Source organism: Pleurodeles waltl, chromosome 8 (genome assembly GCF_031143425.1).
Source record: "Pleurodeles waltl isolate 20211129_DDA chromosome 8, aPleWal1.hap1.20221129, whole genome shotgun sequence".
Taxonomy (NCBI): Eukaryota; Metazoa; Chordata; class Amphibia; order Caudata; family Salamandridae; genus Pleurodeles; species Pleurodeles waltl.
In genome coordinates this window covers 254,367,449-254,390,795 of record NC_090447.1, presented here as the reverse complement: position 1 = coordinate 254,390,795, position 23,347 = coordinate 254,367,449, and the positions used below count along the sequence as shown (strand labels likewise).

The window sequence follows — 23,347 nt, the reverse complement described above, 5'->3', positions numbered from 1 at the left end:
AGTGAGCTGCAAGCACTCACCCTGCAAGAATTGTTAATTTAGGTTCCCAAAGGTATGGCTGTTCACAGGACCCTCTCTAAATTTCTCCCCAGGATGGTGTCACCTTTTTAACTCAGTCGGGTGAAGGGACTACCGGCCTTTGTCCAGAGTCAGATTACCGGGAAAAGCTCTACAGGCTTCAGATGTCAATATCTCTTATGTATTACACTGTCAAGACCAAACCCTTTGGTCTGTCTGACCAGCTCCCTGTAGCCTTTGCGAACCCTCACCACTGAGGCAAGTGAAGCAAGATGGATAGCCTAATGCACATAGATCTGATACCCCAATGCTAAGAGTCCTAATTGTTCTGCCCAGTGTGCACTCCACCTGTAACTAAGGGGCACCAATGGCTTCCTTAGGGAGCATTCAGCTAACTGACCTCTGCAAAGCACCCACCTGGTCAGCACCACACACTTATACCAAGCACTACTTCGTGGACATCTTAGCCGACCAGCAGGCTGTGGTTGGTCAGACATCTTCATCCTCTATTCTCTAGCCACCATGTATGAAGGCTCTGCTTTACAGTTGATGCAGACCATGTTTATCTACAGCCACATATTCTACAAATGAACAATGGCACTTACCCTGTAATCATCTGTTTAAAGCGTGTAGTGCTTTAGGTTCTTTTGTGTCCACACTCCCCTGTCCGGAAGCGTGTGATGATTGTAGATCTCTTCCTTTATAACCCTGTTCACAATGCATATGGTGTGCCAGGCTATGCTTACGCAACACCCCATACAATTTCTTGCCCGTTGCACACCAAATAATCTGAGATTGGGTTGGTGCATAGCATGTGAATCTACGATATACTGCATGGTATGAACAGATGCTTAAAGAGTAAATAATATTTTCATTATCGGCTTTCCTTCTCAAGTCTTATAACTTACACATTGTTGCCGCACCTGCTTAGACCTTTTTGGGAAAGTTGCTGTTCATAACTGTTACTCATTTTGTTGTAAACAACTTTGTTTTTTGTCAGCCTAAGCACCTTTTCCAAAATGTGTATATGTGTAGTAGTCTAGTAGTGTTCTGTAGGAGCTGTCACATTTAGCTCTTTGTTCTTTCCTACATTTTAGTTACAGCACAGTTTAAACTACATAACAGAGCAGATGTGTCCATTCAGTGTGCAGGAAACCATCAGCAAACCGGTTTTGTTTTTTTGTTTTTTACAATTTCAGTAGAGCTTTTTTTTTGGGGGGTAACAGTCAATCTCTGGGGAAAACTGTACTTGTTTTACAGTAATCATTACATAGCCTTTCCTTCTGTTCCTGTGTTTAGAGTTTACATCATTATTGAAATACTGATACTGGATTGTACACTCTTATAAACTCTAATTATTTTAAATATCTATTTACAGTCTTTCGCAGACATGTATTTCTGCTTTGCTCACATCTGGTTGGTCTTCCTGAAGCTGTCGGGCATTTCTCCTTAACATACACTTTAAATGCTAGCATTTTGTCTCATCAAGATATGTCAATTTAACATACAGTACTGATATGGGATGCTTACAAGGTCACACACTATTTGCCGTCTACCCAACATTACATGCTGACAAGCCGTCTGTTATCTTTACTCATTTGTGCCAGCTGCACATGGAAAGGCCATCAAGGCTTGACTCAGTAATTGAGCCTGACGATGATACAAAGCCAACAAAAGTTAGATGCCTCTCATTTTTATCAAAGTGGTCTGCTTATATACCTTCCCTATTGTTGTTTTCCACGCCTTTTTGGATTTTATTGCCGAATAAATCTTTATTAAAAAGCATTTTGTTGATTTTGGTAGAGAAAATTCATTAACATTTTGAACATGTTTATTGGCCTCTGTCCTAATTGATGAAAATCATTTTGATGGTGTAATCTAGACTGTTGTAGTTAGGTCAGTGTTCAAATTCAAATCACATTGCATTAGGTTGCTCGAGCATTGCTTTTTGTTTCTTTGACTGATCCTGCATGTTTATGTTCCCTGTTTCAGGGATGGAGAAAAGCCAAAGAATCCAATGGTTGAGTTATTTTATGGCCGATTTCTAGCAGTGGGTATACTCGAAGGTAAGATTCAGTGTTTATTTTTGTACTACTGATGTTTGTATATTTTTTACAAATGTGCACACCTAGTTAACTAGGCCTACCCATAACTTAAGAACTGCTACTAATAAAATGATTGTCTCTGTTGATAAAACATGTTTCTTATGGTGTTGAAAATTAGGTATTATCAAAATGGATATCCACCTCATAACAACTGTATTTTGATCTGTGCATGTTGTAGTCCATTGGAGACCTGTTGGACTTTTTTGTACACACACAGCTGTCCAACCACACCTTTCATAGGAGACTCCTGGAGTTTCTCTGGCAAAGAATGGAGGTGGACTAATGCAAAAGACATAGGGGCTGATTTAGAGTTTGACAGAGAGAGTGTCCCATTAGAACGGCCTCGAAGTTCCTTCTCTGCCAAACACCTGGTCCGCCCTCCTGATTTAGAGGTGAGCGGAACTTAAGTACATCGTCAACAGAGCGTACTCCAGCTCAGTCACACACATACATTTACAACATTGATAGGAACCGCTATGACAACAGTTCCTGTCCATGTTAAGAGATCTTTGGGACCAGTAGTCCTTTCTAGGTTTGAGGCATGTGGTGTCCATTAGGACTTAGTTGTGCTGGTACTGTAGCACCACAGGCAAATGTCTTGCAGAACGTTACTGATGTGTTTCCTACAGTTGTGGCACGGTTTTAAGCATTTAGTCTTAGGGAAGACATTTCTCTAGCACTTTGTCTTACCAAAAGAGAATTTTGAGCTTGATGAAACACGACAATATTTTGGAAGTGTAGTTCTAGATCACGTCAAAAGGTGCAGAAAGAAAAGATCCACATCAACACGCAGAGGTGCCTATATATGGCTGCTGTTTGTCAGTGCTGGAAGTGGTACTATGCTGCTATGGAGCCCACTGATGCCACATATGGACACATAGAAGCAACTGCTTATAAAACAAATCGCAAAACATCCAGTCTGCTTTTAGGAGTATCTGTCTGACACAAACACTCCCCCCAACTCGCCCTCATTCCCAAAGTAGATCCTTAAAACAGAAAGATTAATGAAAACAACTTTTAACACATTTGAGGTAAACTTAAGACAGCCATCTTCTCTTCAGATCGCAATCATACTTTTAATATGGCAAATAAATATTGAGGTTACAAATATTGCCTTATCCACATGCAGGCTTTGTTGCTGAACTATGTAAACTGGTCTTGGTCAGAGCACAATGGGATTCTTTTTCTCACTTTGGATACTGATGCAACACAAGCCCCGCCAAGCGGCCTCAACACTTACTGCCTTCCTTCTGTATTACCTATTTTAAATATCTTTTGCAGCTTGTCACATGAACCCTTCTTAAATGGTCCAGTTAATCGGATTGCACAGGTGCGTTGGGCTTCCTACCTCATAAGATATCAAAATAAATTTCTCTTCCAGTCAGGTCTATTGTATTTTCTATTCTCACCAATTTCATGACAGTCCTTTTAAGATTTAGGGCCATATGTTCGAATACATTTTCCCATAGACACAGAATGGGTAAAACGGTTTGATACATCTGGCCCCTAGTCATTTGTTGTGCCTCAAGGGGAGTGATGACCACCTCTTTTCTACTGCATTATCGGTTATCAGTGTTTTCAATTTTTTCGAGCTCAGCTGTGCCCAATAGTAAGAAACACCCATGTAAATTCTTTGCTCTTGAGTAATTAGGCCCTTTTTAAGCACACACACACACACTGAAAGGTCTCACTGGCAGTGAGGTGACTCTCCAGCCACCTGTAATAATGGTCCAACCTGAGCACAGAGGTGACCCTTCTCCTCCAAAACCTCCTAAAGTTATTGTTACCATAAAGGTATTTGTAAATAGCTGATACGGACCCTCTCAACACCTCTGATGGGGATACTGTTAACTATTTATTTGCCTCTGCTTTTTGCATCAGGACTGCACCAGGCCCAAACGCACTAAAGACCTATGTCAAATGCTTTGACTTCCAGACACAAAACAAGACGTTGTAGATGCTGCTGCTCCATTTGCGTACTCAAACTCATTCTGACATCACACTCAAAAAAGAAGGTATTCCTTTCTGACGAGCCTTCTTACAGGCTCAAACAATTCAGTGTGGGGAGTTCAGTCTATGTACATACATCCACTTTTTGCTCAAACTTTTATTCAGAAAAAATACAAATATAAACAGTATAAGGAAACAGTCTGTTTATAATGTCCTCTTCTTCTCATTCATGAACATGATTAAATCCAAAATGAGCATTGTTTAACGATAAAAAGCCACTCTTGATTTGTACTGTCCACAGTCCATATCCAGATTTAGTTAAAACGAAAGGCATCAGGCCAATTGCAGCCCTATGCACATAACCAGCCTCAGCCAATACCTGTTTAGCGGTATACCCAACCACTTCCTCAGGGCTGAAAGAAATCACATATTCCATAATCAATAGATGTTATACTATATTTTCCACTTTGATGTTCATCAACAGTCTCTTCCTTCAGAAGGAGAAGTTCAAAAGGCTCAGTGTTTCAGGTCCTGTCTGCCTTGGACCCAGGAGACTGGATGGTAGCATTGGACGCTTACTTTCATATTTCCATCTTGCCTGCCCACAGGCGCTACTTGCGATTCGTGGTAGGTCACGAGCACTTTCAATTTACCATGATCGCCTTCGGCCTTAGCAGCACCCCTCAGGTGTTCACAAAATTGATGCAGCTCATCTGCGCAGGTTAGGGGTTTCAGTCTTCCGCTACTTCAACCACTGGCTGTTGAAGGCGAACATGCCCCAGAAAGTTGTCCCCCACCTTCAGACTACTGCAAACCTTCTGCATTCGCTGGGGCTCACTATAAACGTGATGAAGTCACACCTGACTCCTTCTCAGACGCTCCCTTTCATCTGAGCTGTTCTGGACACAGTGCAGTTTTGGGACTATCCTGCCGCCCCCAGAAAAGCGAGTCCAAGATATTCAGGCTATGATTCCAATGTCTCAGCCTCCCTTCTGGGTTTTGTTGAGCAAGTCTGAGGCTGCTGGGACTTATGGTCTCCTGCATCCTGCTGGTCACACATGCAAGATGGCATATATGGGCTCTGCAGTGGGACCTAAAGTTCCAATGGGCACAGCATCTGGGAAATCCCTCCGACATGGTCCAGATCTTGGAGGGAACTGCAAAAGACCTGCAGTGGTGGCTTTCGAATCGCGATTGGGTCAGCGGCAGGTCACTCTTCCTTTCCCCAACCAGATATCAGAGTAGTGACAGATGCGTCACTCCTGGGATGGGGTGGCCACATGGGAGAGGCAGAGATCAGAGGTTTCTGGTCTCTGGCAGAATCCGGACTCCACATCAATCTTTTGGAGCTGCAGGTGATCAGACTTGCATTGAAAGCATTCCTTCCTTCTCTGAAAGGGAAAGTGGTGCAGCTGTTCCCAGACCGCCATGTGGTACTGCAGAAAGCAGAGCAGAGTGGGGTCGTGGACCCGTGCTCAAGAGGCTCTACAACTCTGGACGTGGCTGGAACATCAGGGCATCACCCTGGTGCTTCAACATCTGGCGGGCTCTCTGCACGCCAGGACAGACTAACTCAGATGTCAGTGCAAACTCAGTCATGAGTGGCGTCTCCATCCTGAGGTGACGCAAGGTCTCTTTCAGCAGTGGGGAGAGCCCTGGTTAGATCTGTTTGCCTTTTTGCGCATTGGAGTTTCCAAGGCAGCACTCGCTCAGCGACACTTTTTGTCTCGAATGAAATTCAGGCCTCATTTACACCTTCCCACCCATACCACTTCTATCCAGAGTTCTGAAGATCAAGAACGACCGGGCCCAAGTAATCCTTGTGGCTCTGGACTGGGCACGAAGAGCCTGGTATCCAGATCTACTGAGCATGGATACGATCCTCTGATCAGACTGCTCCTTTGGGAGGATCTTCTGGTGCAGCAGCAGGGGACGGTTCTCCACTCGAACCTGTCCAATCTTCACCTCCATGTGTGGAGATTTAGCAGCGACAGTTGACAGCTTTCAACCTTTCGTCAGAAGTCTGTTATGTTATCTTGGCAGCCTGGCGTCCCTCCACTAAACGGTATACGCCTGTTGTTGGCATAAGTTTGTGGCATGGTGTACCAACAAGTCTGTCGACCCCCTTCCTGCACCTCTCCCTGATATTCTCTTATTCATCCTTTCCTTTACCCAGCAGGGCTCTGCTTTGGGCACTCTTAAAGGTTATTTATGAGGCATCTCAGCCTTTCTTAGATTGCCAGACCAACCTTCCTTATTCAAATCTCCCATTGTTTGAAGGTTCCTTAAGAGACTTAGACCATTTGTTTCCTCAGACCCCATTCATTATGCTCCAGTGGGACTTGAACCTGGTTCTAGCTTAACTCTTGTGCCCCTTTTGAGCCGATGCACAATTGTCCATTGTGGCTCTTAACTATCGAGACTGTTTTTCTTATTGCCACCACCTCTGCTCGCAGAGTGAGCGAGCTTCAAGCTCTTTCTTCCGAGCCACCATTTTTGTCTGTCAACCCTGACAAAGTGGTGCTTCGTACAAGGGCCTCCTTCCTTCCTAAGGTTGTTACCCCTTTTGACTTAGGCCAATCCATCACTTTGCCTACCTTTTATGCACCTCTTTATCCCTCTCATGAAGATGAGACTCCACCGTCTGGATCCAAAAAGAGCCAAAAATTTTGCACAAGTTTACTACGTTGTTGGTTAAAAAGTAGCTGTTGCTCATATACTCTACTTGCCTTCTGATACTTTCTTAATTCAGATGTATCTCTCGCATTTTGGAAGAATGTCCTGCTCTTGACATACACAGTATCACATTTAGTTTAGCGAAATGTCACAAATTGGCGCCGCCTTAAATCTTGGCTAGTCCCATTGGAGGCATTGACTAACTCCTTGGAAGAATCATGTTTCTGTGAAAACAATTATATTTGATTAACTTAGCTCAAACCTTTCAAAATATCTTGAATTTACCCAGTGTGAAAATGTATAACAAATCATGCGACCACAACTGTCAACTGAGGTCGTCAGCAGAAGGTTGGCATTGGCTGTCTGATACCCGAGTCTGAAATGTGTTCCTTTCCTCTCCCATGTCTCGCTCATATTTCACCTTTCTCCCAGAGCACGTGATCACATCCAGCGCTCAGTCACGCCCCGTACCCGAGCCCCCAGAGACCATGCTTCTCCCCTGCCCGCTCATGTTGGACCTTCTCCTCTAAGGGCAAACCTTTGCCTCTCGTGTCCACCTTTCCTTCTTTCCCACCCACCCGCGGCTCAACCCCAAAAAATGAGACCGAAACCAAGCTAGCTTCTGCCAATGCTTCTTTGTGTAGAACAGTTGGTAAAAAAGGTACTTTCAAAGAGTGACGTTTTGATATTTGCCCACAGCATTTTAAACCCTTTGTTAATGCAAGTAGTCTACTCATTACCACACACCCTTCTTATTATATGGCACCAGGCTTTTAAAGCAGCTTCACATTGCACCAAGATCCTGCAGTCAGATTCACCGATGTACTTAATGGTCATTGATCAGAAAATTTGAACACGAGTGGTCAAATGTGCCAACCTCTGTTTACCTGTTGTGTTCCAGGCAAGAAGTTTGAAAATGCTGAGATGTTTGGACAGTACCCACTTCAGGTCAATGGCTTTAAAGATCTTCACGAGTGCCTTGAAGCCGCCATGATTGAAGGAGAGATTGAGTCACTACATTCAGAAGATTCTGGAAAATCGGGCCAGGAGGTAAGCCCTTCAGCACGTGTGTAGATTACTTTGCTTATTTAGTTCTTTTTTAGTGAATAGTAACACGAAAGACATCGCACAGTTTGTTTTCGTATCTGTAATGAATAGAAGCACTGCCATCCAGTGGCCGTCTGGTAGATTACAGTATGTAGCGTTTCTGAAAGTATTCTTGCTTTCTGCTTTTTTTAAATATAATTCCGTTCATTGGTTTTTCATTGTAAAATAACACTCTGATGCGTTGTCACTGCAATGAATTCACAGTTCTGTTTTCGTTATAATCAAGTTTCACAATCATACATGCTTATACTATAACTGAACTCTAAATAATCAATAACTAAGCAAAAAAGTTTAGCTGTTTATCTTTAGAGCTGCTTTAGCGACATAAAAGTGAGATTATCTTCCTTTAGACTCCAAATTTAACTAATATAGTCTCTGTTTTGCTTTTAACTTTCAATCTCTTTAGAAAATGGGTGACATTTCTAACAGGTATAACCTGACTGGCTCTATTGGAGTCACATAGACAGCTGTAATTTAGACCCTTTTTACATGAGGCAGGGGTACTGCAGCACCGAAGCACATGGCTGCCTCGGATGTAGTTTACATTTACTTCTGTAATTTTGTTATATTTTAAAATGTATATAAAGCTGAAATCATCTCATATAGGTAGTAAAATTCTAGGAGAAATGTTTGTGCCATTGGGAGCTAGAAACCGATGCCTGACCCCACTCAAGCTCCTTTTGGACTCTTGAACCCAAAACAAGCGAGCCTTCATGTGGCTTCTGGTTGCCCCCTACTGTCTAACCATGTGCCAATCACAAAGGCAAATTAATTATACTATTTTTAATGTAACATATTTTAATCTACCCAACCACCGTCCTTTAAACAACATTATATGTTCGAGGCACGTGTGGCTGTAGATACACATGCTTTGCATACTCCTGCCATCTAGTGTTCTGTCCGGATGTGTGCAAGTTTTTTTTTCTTCTATTAAGGAGTCTTTTCAGTCAGGAGGTAAAGGGACTCCTCTTGGTTATATTGTGCATGGGCATCGACTCCATTGTTACATTGTTTTCTTTTCGCCGTCAGGTGGGGCCGTGTATTACTGTGCTCCGGTTTAAGACCGTTTCAGGCTCCTGTGAGTTTGTATTCCACGCCTACACTCACCTGCATTGTTCTTAATGGCTTTTCCACCTTTGCGTATCGAACAAGATAGAAAACTATCAGCTTGTCAATTTGACGCAGCTCAACCGCAGTCCCCGGGCCTTGCCCTTTCGAGCCAACCTTCCCTTCTGTCGTTTTATGACTAAGAATGCGATGCTAATGGCATGGACTCCATTTCCGTTTTTGTCCTAGGAGCCACACTAAGTACTCGAGGACTGACCTGCATACAGTTTACAATCGGTGCTTGTCTCCTAATCACAGGGAAGACTGCGAGGCCTGACTATCATTCTAATCTAAGAAAACCTTATGGGGTCAAAGATAGCATAGTAAGGAATCGCAGCGTAGGGAAATCAAACAAACACCGGACATCTTCAGGCAACAGAATGTTGTGGAAGAGGAGGAAGAACTCCATAAAGCCACTGTGGCTGGAAAAAGTGGACTTTTCAATTGAAGATTCCAGCTTTGAGCTAGAGATTGAGATCGACCTCCACATGCAGCACCTCCCACCAGGTCACCATACCATGAGTAGTAATGTCCCCTGTCCTGCTACCTAACAAATTCTCCATTCTGACCAAACACAAGGCTCCCTGGCCACCACTGCCAACAGGTCATGGTAGGCACCGACCAACTGCTGCAGGCATGTGCCCACGGCGCCGAAAGCAAAGCCATTGACTTCTACGCTGAGTTGCCCCTCTTCAGCTCTGAGCCGACCATATGCTGCTTCGGTTTCAAGCACTCTGGCATCGACTGGCTCGGCTCCGACCCCTTCAGCTTGGAGATTTAAATTAATTTTGGCACTGAAAACTTCGGCACCAACACCGCAATCTGCTCATGAACCAATCCCCAAAACAATGCAGGAATAACTCAAACCAAAGCAACAACAACGGCATATACAGCTTTTGACCAGCTGTATTTTAACCAAGACTTTGGTGGCGGTACCACCACCACCACCATCAAAGCATCAACTTTAATTTGGGGAAGCAATAGACTTGCTGGGGCCTCCTAAAAAGTAGGACAAGGCTGCTAGCAACTTGCACCCTCCTCCATCTCCTTCTCAACCACTACCCTCCCCTTCCACCACCATCCCCTTCACCACTTCCTTCTCAGGGTGACCCCCTAAACTTTAAACCACAGGGAGCCTCTCATTCTTTCACAGGTGAGCAAAGGGGGGTGGCTGATCCCTATGGCGTACTACTGACCTGGATTTATATCCCACCAAGCCTTCAGCCCCTGTTGACACAACTTCATATCAAGAACTCATCAGTAGGGATGCAGCCTTTCACCAGGTACCTATACAGGGAGTGCAGAATTATTAGGCAAGTTGTATTTTTGAGGATTAATTTTATTATTGAACAACAACCATGTTCTCAATGAACCCAAAAAACTCATTAATATCAAAGCTGAATATTTTTGGAAGTAGTTTTTAGTTTGTTTTTAGTTTTAGCTATGTTAGGGGGATATCTGTGTGTGCAGGTGACTATTAATGTGCATATTTATTAGGCAACTCAACAAAAAAAAATATATACCCATTTCAATTATTTATTATTACCAGTGAAACCAATATAACATCTCAACATTCACAAATATACATTTCTGACATTCAAAAACAAAACAAAAAAAAATCAGTGACCAATATAGCCACCTTTCTTTGCAAGGACACTCAAAAGCCTGCCATCCATGAATTCTGTCAGTGTTTTGATCTGTTCACCATCAACATTGCGTGCAGCAGCAACCACAGCCTCCCAGACACTGTTCAGAGAGGTGTACTGTTTTCCCTCCTTGTAAATCTCACATTTGATGATGGACCACAGGTTCTCAATGGGGTTCAGATCAGGTGAACAAGGAGGCCATGTCATTAGATTTCCTTCTTTTATACCCTTTCTTGCCAGCCACGCTGTGGAGTACTTGGACGCGTGTGATGGAGCATTGTCCTGCATGAAAATCATGTTTTTCTTGAAGGATGCAGACTTCTTCCTGTACCACTGCTTGAAGAAGGTGTCTTCCAGGAACTGGCAGTAGGACTGGGAGTTGAGCTTGACTCCATCCTCAACCCGAAAAGGCCCCACAAGCTCATCTTTGATGATACCAGCCCAAACCAGTACTCCACCTCCACCTTGCTGGCGTCTGAGTCGGACTGGAGCTCTCTGCCCTTTACCAATCCAGCCACGGGCCCATCCATCTGGCCCATCAAGACTCACTCTCATTTCATCAGTCCATAAAACCTTAGAAAAATCAGTCTTGAGATATTTCTTGGCCCAGTCTTGACGTTTCAGCTTGTGTCTTGTTCAGTGGTGGTCGTCTTTCAGCCCTTCTTACCTTGGCCATGTCTCTGAGTATTGCACACCTTGTGCTTTTGGGCACTCCAGTGATGTTGCAGCTCTGAAATATGGCCAAACTGGTGGCAAGTGGCATTGTGGCAGCTGCACGCTTGACTTTTCTCAGTTCATGGGCAGTTATTTTGCGCCTTGGTTTTTCCACACGCTTCTTGCGACCCTGTTGACTATTTTGAATGAAACGCTTGATTGTTCGATGATCACGCTTCAGAAGCTTTGCAATTTTAAGAGTGCTGCATCCCTCTGCAAGATATCTCACTATTTTTGACTTTTCTGAGCCTGTCAAGTCCTTCTTTTGACCCATTTTGCCAAAGGAAAGGAAGTTGCCTAATAATTTTGCACACCTGATATAGGGTGTTGATGTCATTAGACCACACCCCTTCTCATTACAGAGATGCACATCACCTAATATGCTTAATTGGTAGTAGGCTTTCGAGCCTATACAGCTTGGAGTAAGACAACATGCATAAAGAGGATGATGTGGTCAAAATACTAATTTGCCTAATAATTCTGCACTCCCTGTACATAAGGATCATATTGAAGAGGATTTCCTCTCTGAGACTTTATCCAGCACTCATAAGGCCTACATATACCTCCCTATCCTGAAAGGCATGCTGCATCATACACATGATATTTTTAAAGACGCTATGCAAGCACGCATCATCACTCCCAGGGTCGACAAAATAAAAAGCAGCGCCTTCAGACCCTGTTTATATCAGGCGCAGCTTTCTCCTGACTCTTCGGTTGTTTCCATTGCCTAGAAACTGGCTAATTCACAAACAGTCGATGCTCCACTGCCTGACAAACAGTCCAAACTGATTGGCACCTCAGGGAAACTCGTAGTGGTGCAGGTTTCTAATCACTTGAGAACTGCAAACACACAGGGTTTGTTAGCTAGATATGATTGCACCCACTGTGAAATGGAGGAACTCCTCTAGTATCTCCTGGAGGAGCATAAGAAAAGGGGACAAGAATTTGTACAAAAAAGAAAACTTATTTTCAACAATTCCATCAGGTGCACCCTAGATTCAGCATATACAGCTGCTAGAGGCATAAATACAAATGTATTGCTGCACAGACATGCTTGGCTGTGGATCTCTTGTTTCAAGCCAGAAGTTCAGTACAAACTTTTAAACATCCCTTTTGATAAGAAACATTGGTTTGTCCCACAAGTGAACCAAGCACTAGTGAAAATGAAGGACACTGAGGACGCCATGGGGGCACTCCAAACCCCCACACCATGTGGGTCCTTTTGTAGATCCTCATATAAACCAGGTGCAAAAACATCTGCAGATGCCTCTTCCTTTTCATATAGGCAACACATTAAAACCTCCCTTTCACTGGGCTTTTATAGGGGACATTTACATGGGTAACTTCTCCAAAGGACGTCGCAAATGTGCTCCCACCGTTGATGCATCATCCACTTCAAAACAGTGACTCCCTTCTTCCCACTTGACCATTCTACACCTTTCAAGGGATGACTTCAACATTTTCTCCCTACCTGGCGATGCATAACATTGGATCAATGAGTGTTGGACATTATCCAACATGGTTATTGTCTGGAGCTCATCAGTACACCTCCAAACCTTCCACCCCGCAGACACAAGCTCTCTTACTCAATGGAGCTATAGAGCCCGTCCCTCTTCAATATCAAGGAACAAGAGTATACTTCCTCATTCCCATAAAGGATGGTTCACTAAGACCTATTATAGATCTCAGGCCCTTAATTTGTTCTATCCTGTCAGAGCATTTTCACATGGTCACCCTCCAGGATGTGATCCTATCTCTCCAACTGGGTGGCTTTATGTCCGCTCTTGACTTAAAGAACACTTATTTTCACATCCCAGTCCACCCAGCACATCGCGAATACCTCAGGTTCGTCATAGCTGGCCAACAGTATCATTTCAAAGCACTTCCATTTGGGGTCGTTGCTGCACCCAGGGTGTTCACCAAGTGTTTAGCAATGGTAGCAGCATATCTACGCAGACAGAACATACATGTGTTTCAACACATGAGGGACTGGCTTATCAAAGCCAGTACACATCCTCTGAGTCACCAACACCCTCAGATCACCCTAGATCACTTCCATCAGTTAGGGTTTGCCATCAATTTTCAGAAATCTTACCTTCAACCTTAACAGGCTCAGCCCTATCTGGGGTCTATTCTCAAAACACAAGTGGGATTAGCTTATCCCAATGCAGCCAGGGTTCATCATTTTCAGAAATTGCTATCACAATTTCAACCCAGTCAGCACCTCACTGTCAGAACAGACAGGCGTCTGTTAGATATGATTGCTTCACCATAGTCCCTAATGCATGATTACACATGCGTCCGCTGCACTAATGTCTAGCACGTCAATGGTACCAGTCACAGGGTAAGTTACAGGATCTAGTGTTGGTAGACAGCCGGATTCATCACTCTGCAGGGATGGAACTCTCAAAATCTCCTAAAGGGGCAGGCGTTCCTCGACCCTGTTCCCCAGATCATTTTCACAGCTGATGTATCCCTCACAGGATGGAGTGCTCACCAATGGAATCTCACAGTTCAAGGTCTCTCGGACACCAGGGTCTCCACATCAACAACCTCAGGGTGTTCGCCTAGCTTTGAAAGTGTTCCTAACTCACCTGAAAGGCAAGGTTGTCTTAGTCCGGACAGACAATATGACAGCCATGTACTATGGGGGGCACACTCTACAGTTATTTCATCTATCTTAGACCATTGTCAGTCAGTCTTGCACCCGTCAAGTATTGCGTTTTAGTCCTTGTCAGTAAAATCTCAACAGAATGTGGTACCATTACCGTCAAAGGGTATCCCTTGACTACCCCCTCGCATTTGGAAAGACTTTGTCCAACTGTGGCTACTGCGTGCAGGCAACCTGGTAAAGCTGCTGCAACCGGGTTCTCTCTGAGAAGTCGGGGGGCTTCTCTGCAGAATCATGATAATTCTCTCCCTGGAGATTCTTCTTAATCCCTTTTCAATCTGGTGTCCCAGGTATTTTATTGATTTCTGACAATAAGGCAATTTCACAGGTGAAACCTTATGTCCAAATTCTCCCAAATGATTCAACAGGGCAATCAAGTCATGTTTAAACTCATCCCTTGTTCTGGATGCGATCAATAAGTCATCCATATACTGCACTAGAGTCGATTGGTATGACAATTCTAATGACTCCAGGTTCTTTTTCAAGATCTGATTAAACAGTGATGGTGACTCCGTATACCCTTGTGGAAGCCTGCACCAGTTGTAGACTCTGTCTAGGAATTTGAAACTAAAAAGAAACTGACTATCCTCATGAAGTGGCACTGAAAAGTAAGCTTGTGACAGATCAACCACTGTGAACCACTCTGCATCGCAAGGAATCTGAAACAGTATCACTGCTGGATTGGGCACTACCGGACAACATTCAACCACCATGTCATTCACTTTTCGCAAGTCCTGCACAATGCGCACTTTCCCACATGGCTTTTTCAAGCCCATTATTGTTGGGCTACTTAACTCTTCCTTCAGAACCCCTTGTTTTAAGAAGTCTTCAATTATTTGTGCCACTTCCATCAAGACATCTTGGGGCATTTTATACTGTGGAAGCTGCGGGAACACTGCATTGGGCTTCAGAGTGATTTTAATCGGCTCTACCACCTTAATCAGACCTACTTCTTTTCCTGTCAAGTCCCAGACTTCTTCCTTCACTGTTCTCTGCAAGTCTGCATGCAATTCCTTCACAGTAAACATCGTGAACATTTCAATCAATGGATATTCTCCATAGGCATTGTTAACCATCATTTCAGTCACCTGTTCTTCCTCATCATCACTATTTGTCTGGACTTCTATCCCAGTGTCCGAACAATTAATGGAACATTTTGTCTTACACAGTAAGTCTCTTCCCAGTAGGGATACAGGACTTGAATCGCACACCACAAATCTATGCAATCCTTGATAATTTCCAATTTTGACCTGCACTGGTTCTGTGATTGGGTTTGTCAACTGTCTGTTCTTCACTCCCACAACTTGAACTGTTCTGCCTGAAAAAGGTAATTTCGGGACTTCTATGCTTCTTACTGTAGAGCGTGTAGCTCCTGTATCCTCTAAGAATGAGACCTTGTAGCCCATCACCTTTCCCTTCACAAAAGGTCCTCTCTGATCTACTTCTAGGGAAGCAGCAAGCATACAAGCCCCTTCATCCGAACTGTCACTCATCCATTCTTCGTTTATTTCATCCTCACTGTAAAATGGAAACTGATGCACTGTGTTATCACTATTGTCTCTGACCTGTGACCTGCTGAGTAAGCATCACCTGTTGCTGTTCCATCGGGGCTTGAGGTATCTGCATTTGCTGTCTAGGTACCATGGGTACCTGCTGCTGTACTGGTTGCAATTGTGTTAAGTGTGCGCGTGGCACCTGCATTTGCTGCACCTGTAAGAAATTCTGTCTACGATTCTGAACATTAGGAATATATCCCATCATTCTTGGGACTTTCACAGTTTGAAATGTACTGACATCACCTTGCTGAACAACACCATCCTGCGCCATCAACGGACACTCCCAATTCAGTGTCCCACGTTTCCGCACAAATGACATGGCAACATCTTTTTCATTCCCTGTACGTCATTCTGAACAACTACGGTCCCTAAATCCGGACCATGCATCATGTCAATTCCACGTCCTCTACCTCTCATTTGAGGCTGAAACATAACAGCTCTCTGTTGCGGCGGCATAGGCGGTACTATGGCTCCTTGCACTCCTGTTTGTGCTGCCTTTATTTGCATCACCATCACTTTCTCCTTCAACGTTTCCTGCTTTAATTCAATCTAGTCACTACAATATTTTGCATACTGCAATACCTCATCAATCGGTTTTGCCTGCCAGCAAATTAAATGACTCTTAATCATCTGTCCTACTTCTGGTCTCAAACCTTCGACAAACCTGAAAACAAAATGCAACATGTCTCAATTGCTTCCTTGCCCCTGTACTCCTTGAATGCTTTTAACAATCTTTCATAAAAAGTATGTATTGACTCTTTAGACTCTTGAACCGTTCTGTCAATCCTTTGCCAATCAATATTTTTTAGGAGAGATTACGGTCTTAAGGAATTTTATCACCTTATAATAATTTTTCATTACCTCAGGTGAAGGTGCACCTCTTAATCTGTCCCTTTCTGGTTCACTCGTTGGGCAGTCTACTGCTCTCTTGCACTCAACCCACAAGTCAGCTGGTACCACTATTTCCAATAGCGTGTTCAAGTCTTACCACAGACATTTAGAAAGTTTCACAAATCTCTTGGTTTGCTGATACCACTCAACTGGCTTCTCTCTCAATTTTGGGTAATTATTTGTAAATTACAGTATATCACTCCTGTGCCATGGGACGTGAACGAACTGCCCTCCTGGAATCTCTCTCATTGGAAGCATCTTTAAAGATTCCCTTTCCACCTGAGCATCAGACTCCCCTTGTGAGTCCCTTTTTCGTTTATCTTTTTTCTTTGTCCATCTACCTTCCCACTTCTCTAATGCTCCCCAAATCTGAGCATTCTGCAGTAATTCTCTCAAATGTGCATTCATTCCTGCTGACCTCTTGTGTTCAAAATCCTTTGCCTCGAAATCTATTTCTGATATATTTTACTCACTTCTCTTGTAATCTTTGGGCACAAATATCTCAGCTCTTCTTCGGGGTAACATTCTAATCAGTTTACGCCCATTGTTCCCTCAACTAGCTCCGTTGCTTCTATGTTCAGTCTTACACGATTTATCTGATCTTCGCTCTTAGATGCATTTTGAGGAGTGTTTAGACTGTCTAACCATTCACTCAACTGCTGAGCTGACAATCCCTGTAATGAAATGTTACTTGCATTTGGCACTGGTAACTGTTGCATCACTGCACCTGAAGCTTGCGGTGTCAAATGTTTCAAACTCTGACTCTCATTCGGGCCATTCACTGCGTCTGGAAGTGCTACAAGTGGACTAAAATCCATTAAAGGTCTAGATCCATTGAAAGTCTGCCCTGCAGACGACGACATCTGCACAGGATCACTCACTCCCCTCCTCACAGGACTCGGTGACAATTCATTCTGTTCTCCCACAACTGATTTCTTCTGCGCAAATAAGGGTACCGCCGGACCAACAGTAATTGGTATTGATATTGCATCTGGAGCTGCCCTAACACTTGCACCTTGCGGGAATGTTACCCCCATTGCCTGATTCATGACTGGTGTAATAACAGACTTGGTTCCTGTCATTGGTGTAAACTTCGGCAAACCCTGCGCCTGTGCTGAAGGCAATAACATTGAAGTCGGCTCTGTCTGAACTAACATCGGCTTTGGAAGAACTCGCTCCCTCTGCACCATTATGTTCGAGACTGTCTCAAGTACTGGTACATCTGGATAAACTCTCTGTACCGTAGGTGGATGTATCTGCGCTTGAACCACAGTAGTAGTTCCTGCATTAGGTGTACTCTGTACTACCCCTGGTATTTGTCCGCCTTCTGCCTGTACAGCTCCCTCAGCCCCCTGGGCTTGTGCCAGAGTAGCTGTAGCGGCAGTGGTACCAGTGCCTGGACCCCCTGAATAGGTTGTTAAAGGTGGAGGTCGATCTCTTAACAGCTGCGTAATGAGATCCTCAACATCAGAATCTTCATCATCAACATAAGACTTTCTCTTTTTCTTTCTTCCTGCACTTTCAAACTCTTTAGCACTATCTTCCTTCTCTGCCTCATCTTCCTCTGTAATTGCAGGAAACAATTTAACATCCTGTAGTGTCACTGCTCTCCATTTCTTCTGTTCCCAATCCCATCTAGCTTCAGCTAAAGATTTCTCTACTGTCTTCATCCTCCTTTTGAACCTCATCCCTTGTTGCTGTCTGGCCACCAGCTCCCAAACTGCTAAAGCCTCAAACTGTGCTGGTCTCGGTAATGGCTTCATATCATATAATGACATTCGCAACTGGTCCAAAATTCTCAAATTAAACTTTCCATGCTCCGGAAACGCTAAATACCCTTGATTTTTAGTTAACTTACACCATTGCTTCAACCACTAACACTGTGCTACACCTCGCTCCACCATCACAATGTAAGCCGGAGAATTTTCCGGTGGGGTCGGCTCCCCCAATGACGCCTTAATGTAAGAATCACCCTTCATCGCACTCTTAAACATCTTGAAAAACTTAATTTCGCCTGTTTTGTTTACTTTGATTCAATAATGAAATGACTTTTACTCCTAAGATTCCCTTCACCCGCTTACTCAACCAGTTGCCTCTTACGGAGGGCTGCCAATCCGCTCGCGGCTCTTTTCACTAACCCACCTATCCCAGCGCAGCTCACTTTGACGTCACACTCACACACTGTGGCTGACAAAGTCTTGCGGCTCGTCCTCCAACTTGATTCACACAACTAATGCAAATTATTGTGAGCACTTACCAAAACACAATAACTAAAACAAACCTGCTGGTTTACTACAGGAAGGGACACAATCGCTTCAGAGACCTTACGGATTTTCACTAATGGCTCTCTTGGCTTATGTAGCTATTCCTTTTTCTCAGTCTCCCACATTCACAAGCAAAATTCGACCCACAGATTTTTACTCTAAACTGATCATTGGGTCTGTCCTGTTGCACATAGGACTCGCCAAATCTCAGTCGAAACTTCTCTTACTCGATTGACTCACACACCGACTTGTTGACCACTCCCGATCAACCTACTAAACCAGACAGATTACAACATATAACCAAGTGTCTCCTACATTTGTCAATATACTCCGGAGTCTTAGACCACACAGGGTCCGTACATCACCAACAACCACGTGGATAATTTTTTAGCACAAAGTGCCACACACATATGAAGTTTGATGACTTCCCAACTCTCACACCATGAAGTACGCACACTCCTACTAACCTCAACTTGAGTACGCAGACTCCCTACTTACTTCACATACATCACAATTCACCTGCGATTTGCTTAAGACTGTGCAAGCGCAACCTACCACTTTCTCACTATTAGAAAAACGTCGAGAACATACCAGTCTTTACTAGCGGGATCCAGGAAAGTCATTTCTGGGCTTAAGGGGACATCATCTTTGCTACAATTACCATTTCAGAAAAAGAAAATTCAAACCTCATAAAATACGAACAACTAATCCTAACTTAAACAACTACCATAACCAATTAATCACCACATAACTAGTTCCCCAAGGAAACTAACCATCAAGCTGCTACCAAAAACTGTTAGCGCGCCTGGTCCTTAGTAAGTAAACTTACAAGGGGACGCGTATAGGTCGATGAACCTTTTGAATCGCCTGGAGTGTCCTAGTTATGCAGTGACCATTGAATCAATAACCAACCTCAATATTCAAGATAAACACTTTAGGAAACCTCATTATAAACCATATTAATTAGAAATAACCACTTCTCAGGAAAAGGGTTAACAAGTTATATTCCATATTGCTTACAATTCTAAGTCATCTGTTAGTTCAAACTTTATTCAAATCAACTCTTTATTAATTCATCATTTAAAAGACATTATCTCTTAAAGAAAACATATGCAGCAACGCAATACCATAAGCTATGAATACCAGCATTAATAATGTAGTTCAGCAATTAGGTTCGTCAGTCATTTGTCACCGTCAACGTCACCCCTAACAGCCTACCTAACCAAGATTAGCATTAGCATGTGGGTCTTCATGCGAAAACAATTTAAGGAAAACATTAATTTGGAAAAATCTACAGAAGTGTGAATCTCTATAACAGCGCAGTTGGTACCTAGAAGAAAAGGCACAAAATCGTCCGTCACATTTTCATAGCTACCTATCCAGGATGGATCAGCAACAAGTCAGTCTTAGTCTTCAGGTCATCAGATAGTCCGCTACAGATCAGGCCCACAGAGTATGAGCCCAATATCAGCAGCTCGGACAGCGTCTCCTGGCGTCATCAATTTTCTCCCCACAGTTCTGATTCCTCAACCCTTGTCATGACTTTTTATTAGGGTCTCCCAGTCCATCCCCCTAATTGCTAATTGGTCATTTAGTCGGCAGATATGACTCTAACCTATAGTTTTTATTCACCAAATCTTTTAATTTGCGTATAGTTCAATTTACAGAAAGCTGATTGGTTCCTCTGCAATGAGGACAACATCCGGCTCTTCAGGTATCAAAATTGTTGCATATGTTTCTCCAGTCAGTGCCTTTACTTTTCAAGTCCTGGGAAAGTACATTTAGCCTACACTACACATAATGGCATCAAATTGTCTTCATCATCTCCTGTCCTTTGGTACATTGCAGAATGTTCTAGCTAAGCAGCTTGAACTCTGAGCGGGTCTAGGTCTCTGTCCACGGTTACCAGTCCTTTGCAAGGCGTTTGAATTCTCCATGTTCAGAGCGAGCAAGGCCCAGTGAAACTAGGCCTCTGGTTCAGCTAACTTAATAATACAAAAGAAAGGTTATGCATTTCATTATGATATATTACTACATTTTTCTCATATTTTTCATTATTTTGCATGTTTTAGTCACTTTCGAAAATATGGGATCACTCCCCGAGGGCACGTTTTCAAGCGTGCACATTATTTTCTACAATTAATTTCTCTATGCATTTTCACATTAGTAACAACATATAAATCATTAATAATTTTCTTAATTAGCATATCTGCTTCAACATGGGTACTACCTCACTATTAATGGGGCAGGCCTAAACAAAAGGCAGACACGGACAATGTGTTTATTTATGGCTCTGAACTATTTAAAGAAACGTTTTTGGAGCTATGAAAGAAAAAGTGACAGCAGGATTCAAATGATGATCTAGTTGTGCGAGCAGAGGACAGATTCTCCTTCATCAGACACTCAGTGTGCATTGTGGTGGTCACTAATATACTTCATTAAAAGGAAAGCACAGATGCTGCATGTGAAGAGAATCCACCCCAAGGAAGCAGTGACTGGCAGTCTACCCACCTCCTGACTTAGAGTGCCCTGGCTGAGGCACTTCCTCTGTGATGGACACTAATTACCGCCGCGAAATTAGTGACTAACTCTTAGTCACTGCGCCCAGTTCATGCCCGTGCTAGCTACTCGTACACGAAGGCACAGAGGAGGTTAAACTTGCACAGAGACCGAAGAGGGCACTCCACTTACTTTCATATTTCTGATTTTTCACTTTTGTCTCCAAGCCTAGACCTATTACCCCATCAATAGGATCCAACCACAGAATACGTCCCGTTGATGCACAAGGTGGCTCCATGATTGCAATCGATTTGAAAAATGCATATTTCCATATTGCAATACCTCAACCATACAAAGGATCTTCCTTTATTGCCAGATGGGAAAAATGTCATTTCAGTTATGTTTCAGTATAAGATTGGTTCCAAGGCCCGGTAAAGACCTTCTTTGACAGTGCCATGAATAATGGCGTGGTTGGGAGTCATGCCACGGAATCTTCACTTGTCGTATGGAAAGTGACACCACATGCAGTGGTCACACTACCAGAGGAAGCTAGAGACGGGGCGTGGGGACCTTCAGAGACCGCTGCATCTGGCTTACCTCCTGCGACCTCTAGCGATGTGCTTGCGACCCCTGGCTTCAGAGTAAAGTAGTAAATTTGCAGATTAATCATTTGTTGTTGAAAGTGGTACAGCTCTCAGTAAAAAAGCATCTCTGTGTCTGCTGTCGCCCCTGAGCATGTGGAGGGAGCACGGAATACAGGAGGGGTGTGTGATGGGTGATAAACACACAGAGGTGACAGACGGCGGCGAGTCAGAGAGGGGAACACCGGTGAGAGGATCAGTGTGAGATGGGATCTAGAGACCGATGAGAAAGAGATAACTAAGAGCGACAGTGACGGATAGACCCGTGACACGATTGATAATGATAGAAAACTGAGAGGCAGGAGAAGACAGGCGAGGACGTATCGGATAGATACAGTTCAGAACTGGACAGGTAAGACATGAAAATAATAGAGGCAGCGGAGAGTGTGCAGACAGGGGGCGGAGGTGAGAGGATACTGCTCAGAGAAGTAGAGGCAGAGGGAGACCGCTGTGAGTGGTGATAGATACAATGGTGTGAGAGCTCAGAGAGAAGGGAAGGCCGGTGTGAGAGGCGTGATAAAGAGACAGGTTAGAAAGACATCTCGGAGACGTGGGTAGGAGGACAGGTGAGAAAGTGACCGCTGAAAGAAGGGAGGCAGTTGAGCGAGTGATAAAGTGGGAAGATTGAGCATGATGGAGAGTGGCTATACAATTTAGAGAGAGCAACAGGGTAGCAAAAACAGCTCAGAGAGGCCCGGAGGAGGAAAAGTGAGAGCTATGTAGAGGGAGACAGAAAAAGGTGAGAAAGATAAGGGAGTAATAGAGATGGGAGAAAGCTCAAATAAAGGTAAAAATGAGACTTAACGGGTGAGAAAGTCAGATGACAGGAAAACAGTGACAACTACTTGTAAGATACACAGAGGTGAGAAAGAGACGGCAACAGGTGATAATGACAGGCCAGCGAGATAATAAAAAGTTAGACAACTCACAATTAGCTAATAAGAGGCATGTTGATGAATCTATCAGTGTGCCGACATTCGGGTACTGAATGGGTGTCACTGCCAGAACGAGAGCTTTCTTGCTACATGATCTCCTTATTTAAGTTAACTTTTCCACGAAACCACTAGATGGCGAGATTTGCAAACTGTTCTATAGTCTATAGTTCTTTAATATGCAAAACACGCCGTTTTCTTGAGTTGCTGTTTTCTTGCAGTGCCTGTGTTTCTGTCTTTTGTTAATTAATTCAAGAGAGAGTTCTGTCAGCTTCTTTCTCTGTAACATGCGTTTAAAAATATTTAATTTATAAATTGTGGTCCTGGTTCGTGGAGAAAGATGCCATGGCCCTTTTGCAAATGAAGAGGTCAAGGGTTTAGCTCCAAGGTTTACACACCGGTGTGCTTTTTTTGTTTGTTTTTTTTTTGTTTTTTTTTTGCCTTTCACTCTATATTTGGGCTCCTGCCATATTTTCCCGAGGCAGCACAGCATACTTTCGGTAACATATGGTAATCGTCTTCAGCGCGCCTCTTGACATCATTTTGCGTCCGTGAGGACCTTGTTACATT

General features: G+C 43.5%; 1 protein-coding gene across 5 annotated transcripts in view; it reads left to right on the top strand.

The window, feature by feature from the left end:
* USP25 (ubiquitin specific peptidase 25) overlaps nucleotides 1-23,347 on the top strand; it is a 465,144-nt gene that overhangs the window by 147,244 nt on the left and 294,553 nt on the right. For all 5 annotated transcript variants that reach the window (XM_069204108.1, XM_069204107.1, XM_069204111.1 and 2 more), the window contains 2 exons: nucleotides 2,011-2,084; nucleotides 7,651-7,799. In XM_069204108.1, coding sequence (XP_069060209.1) covers nucleotides 2,011-2,084; nucleotides 7,651-7,799 — 223 coding nt within the window. The remainder of the gene's footprint in view (nucleotides 1-2,010; nucleotides 2,085-7,650; nucleotides 7,800-23,347) is intronic.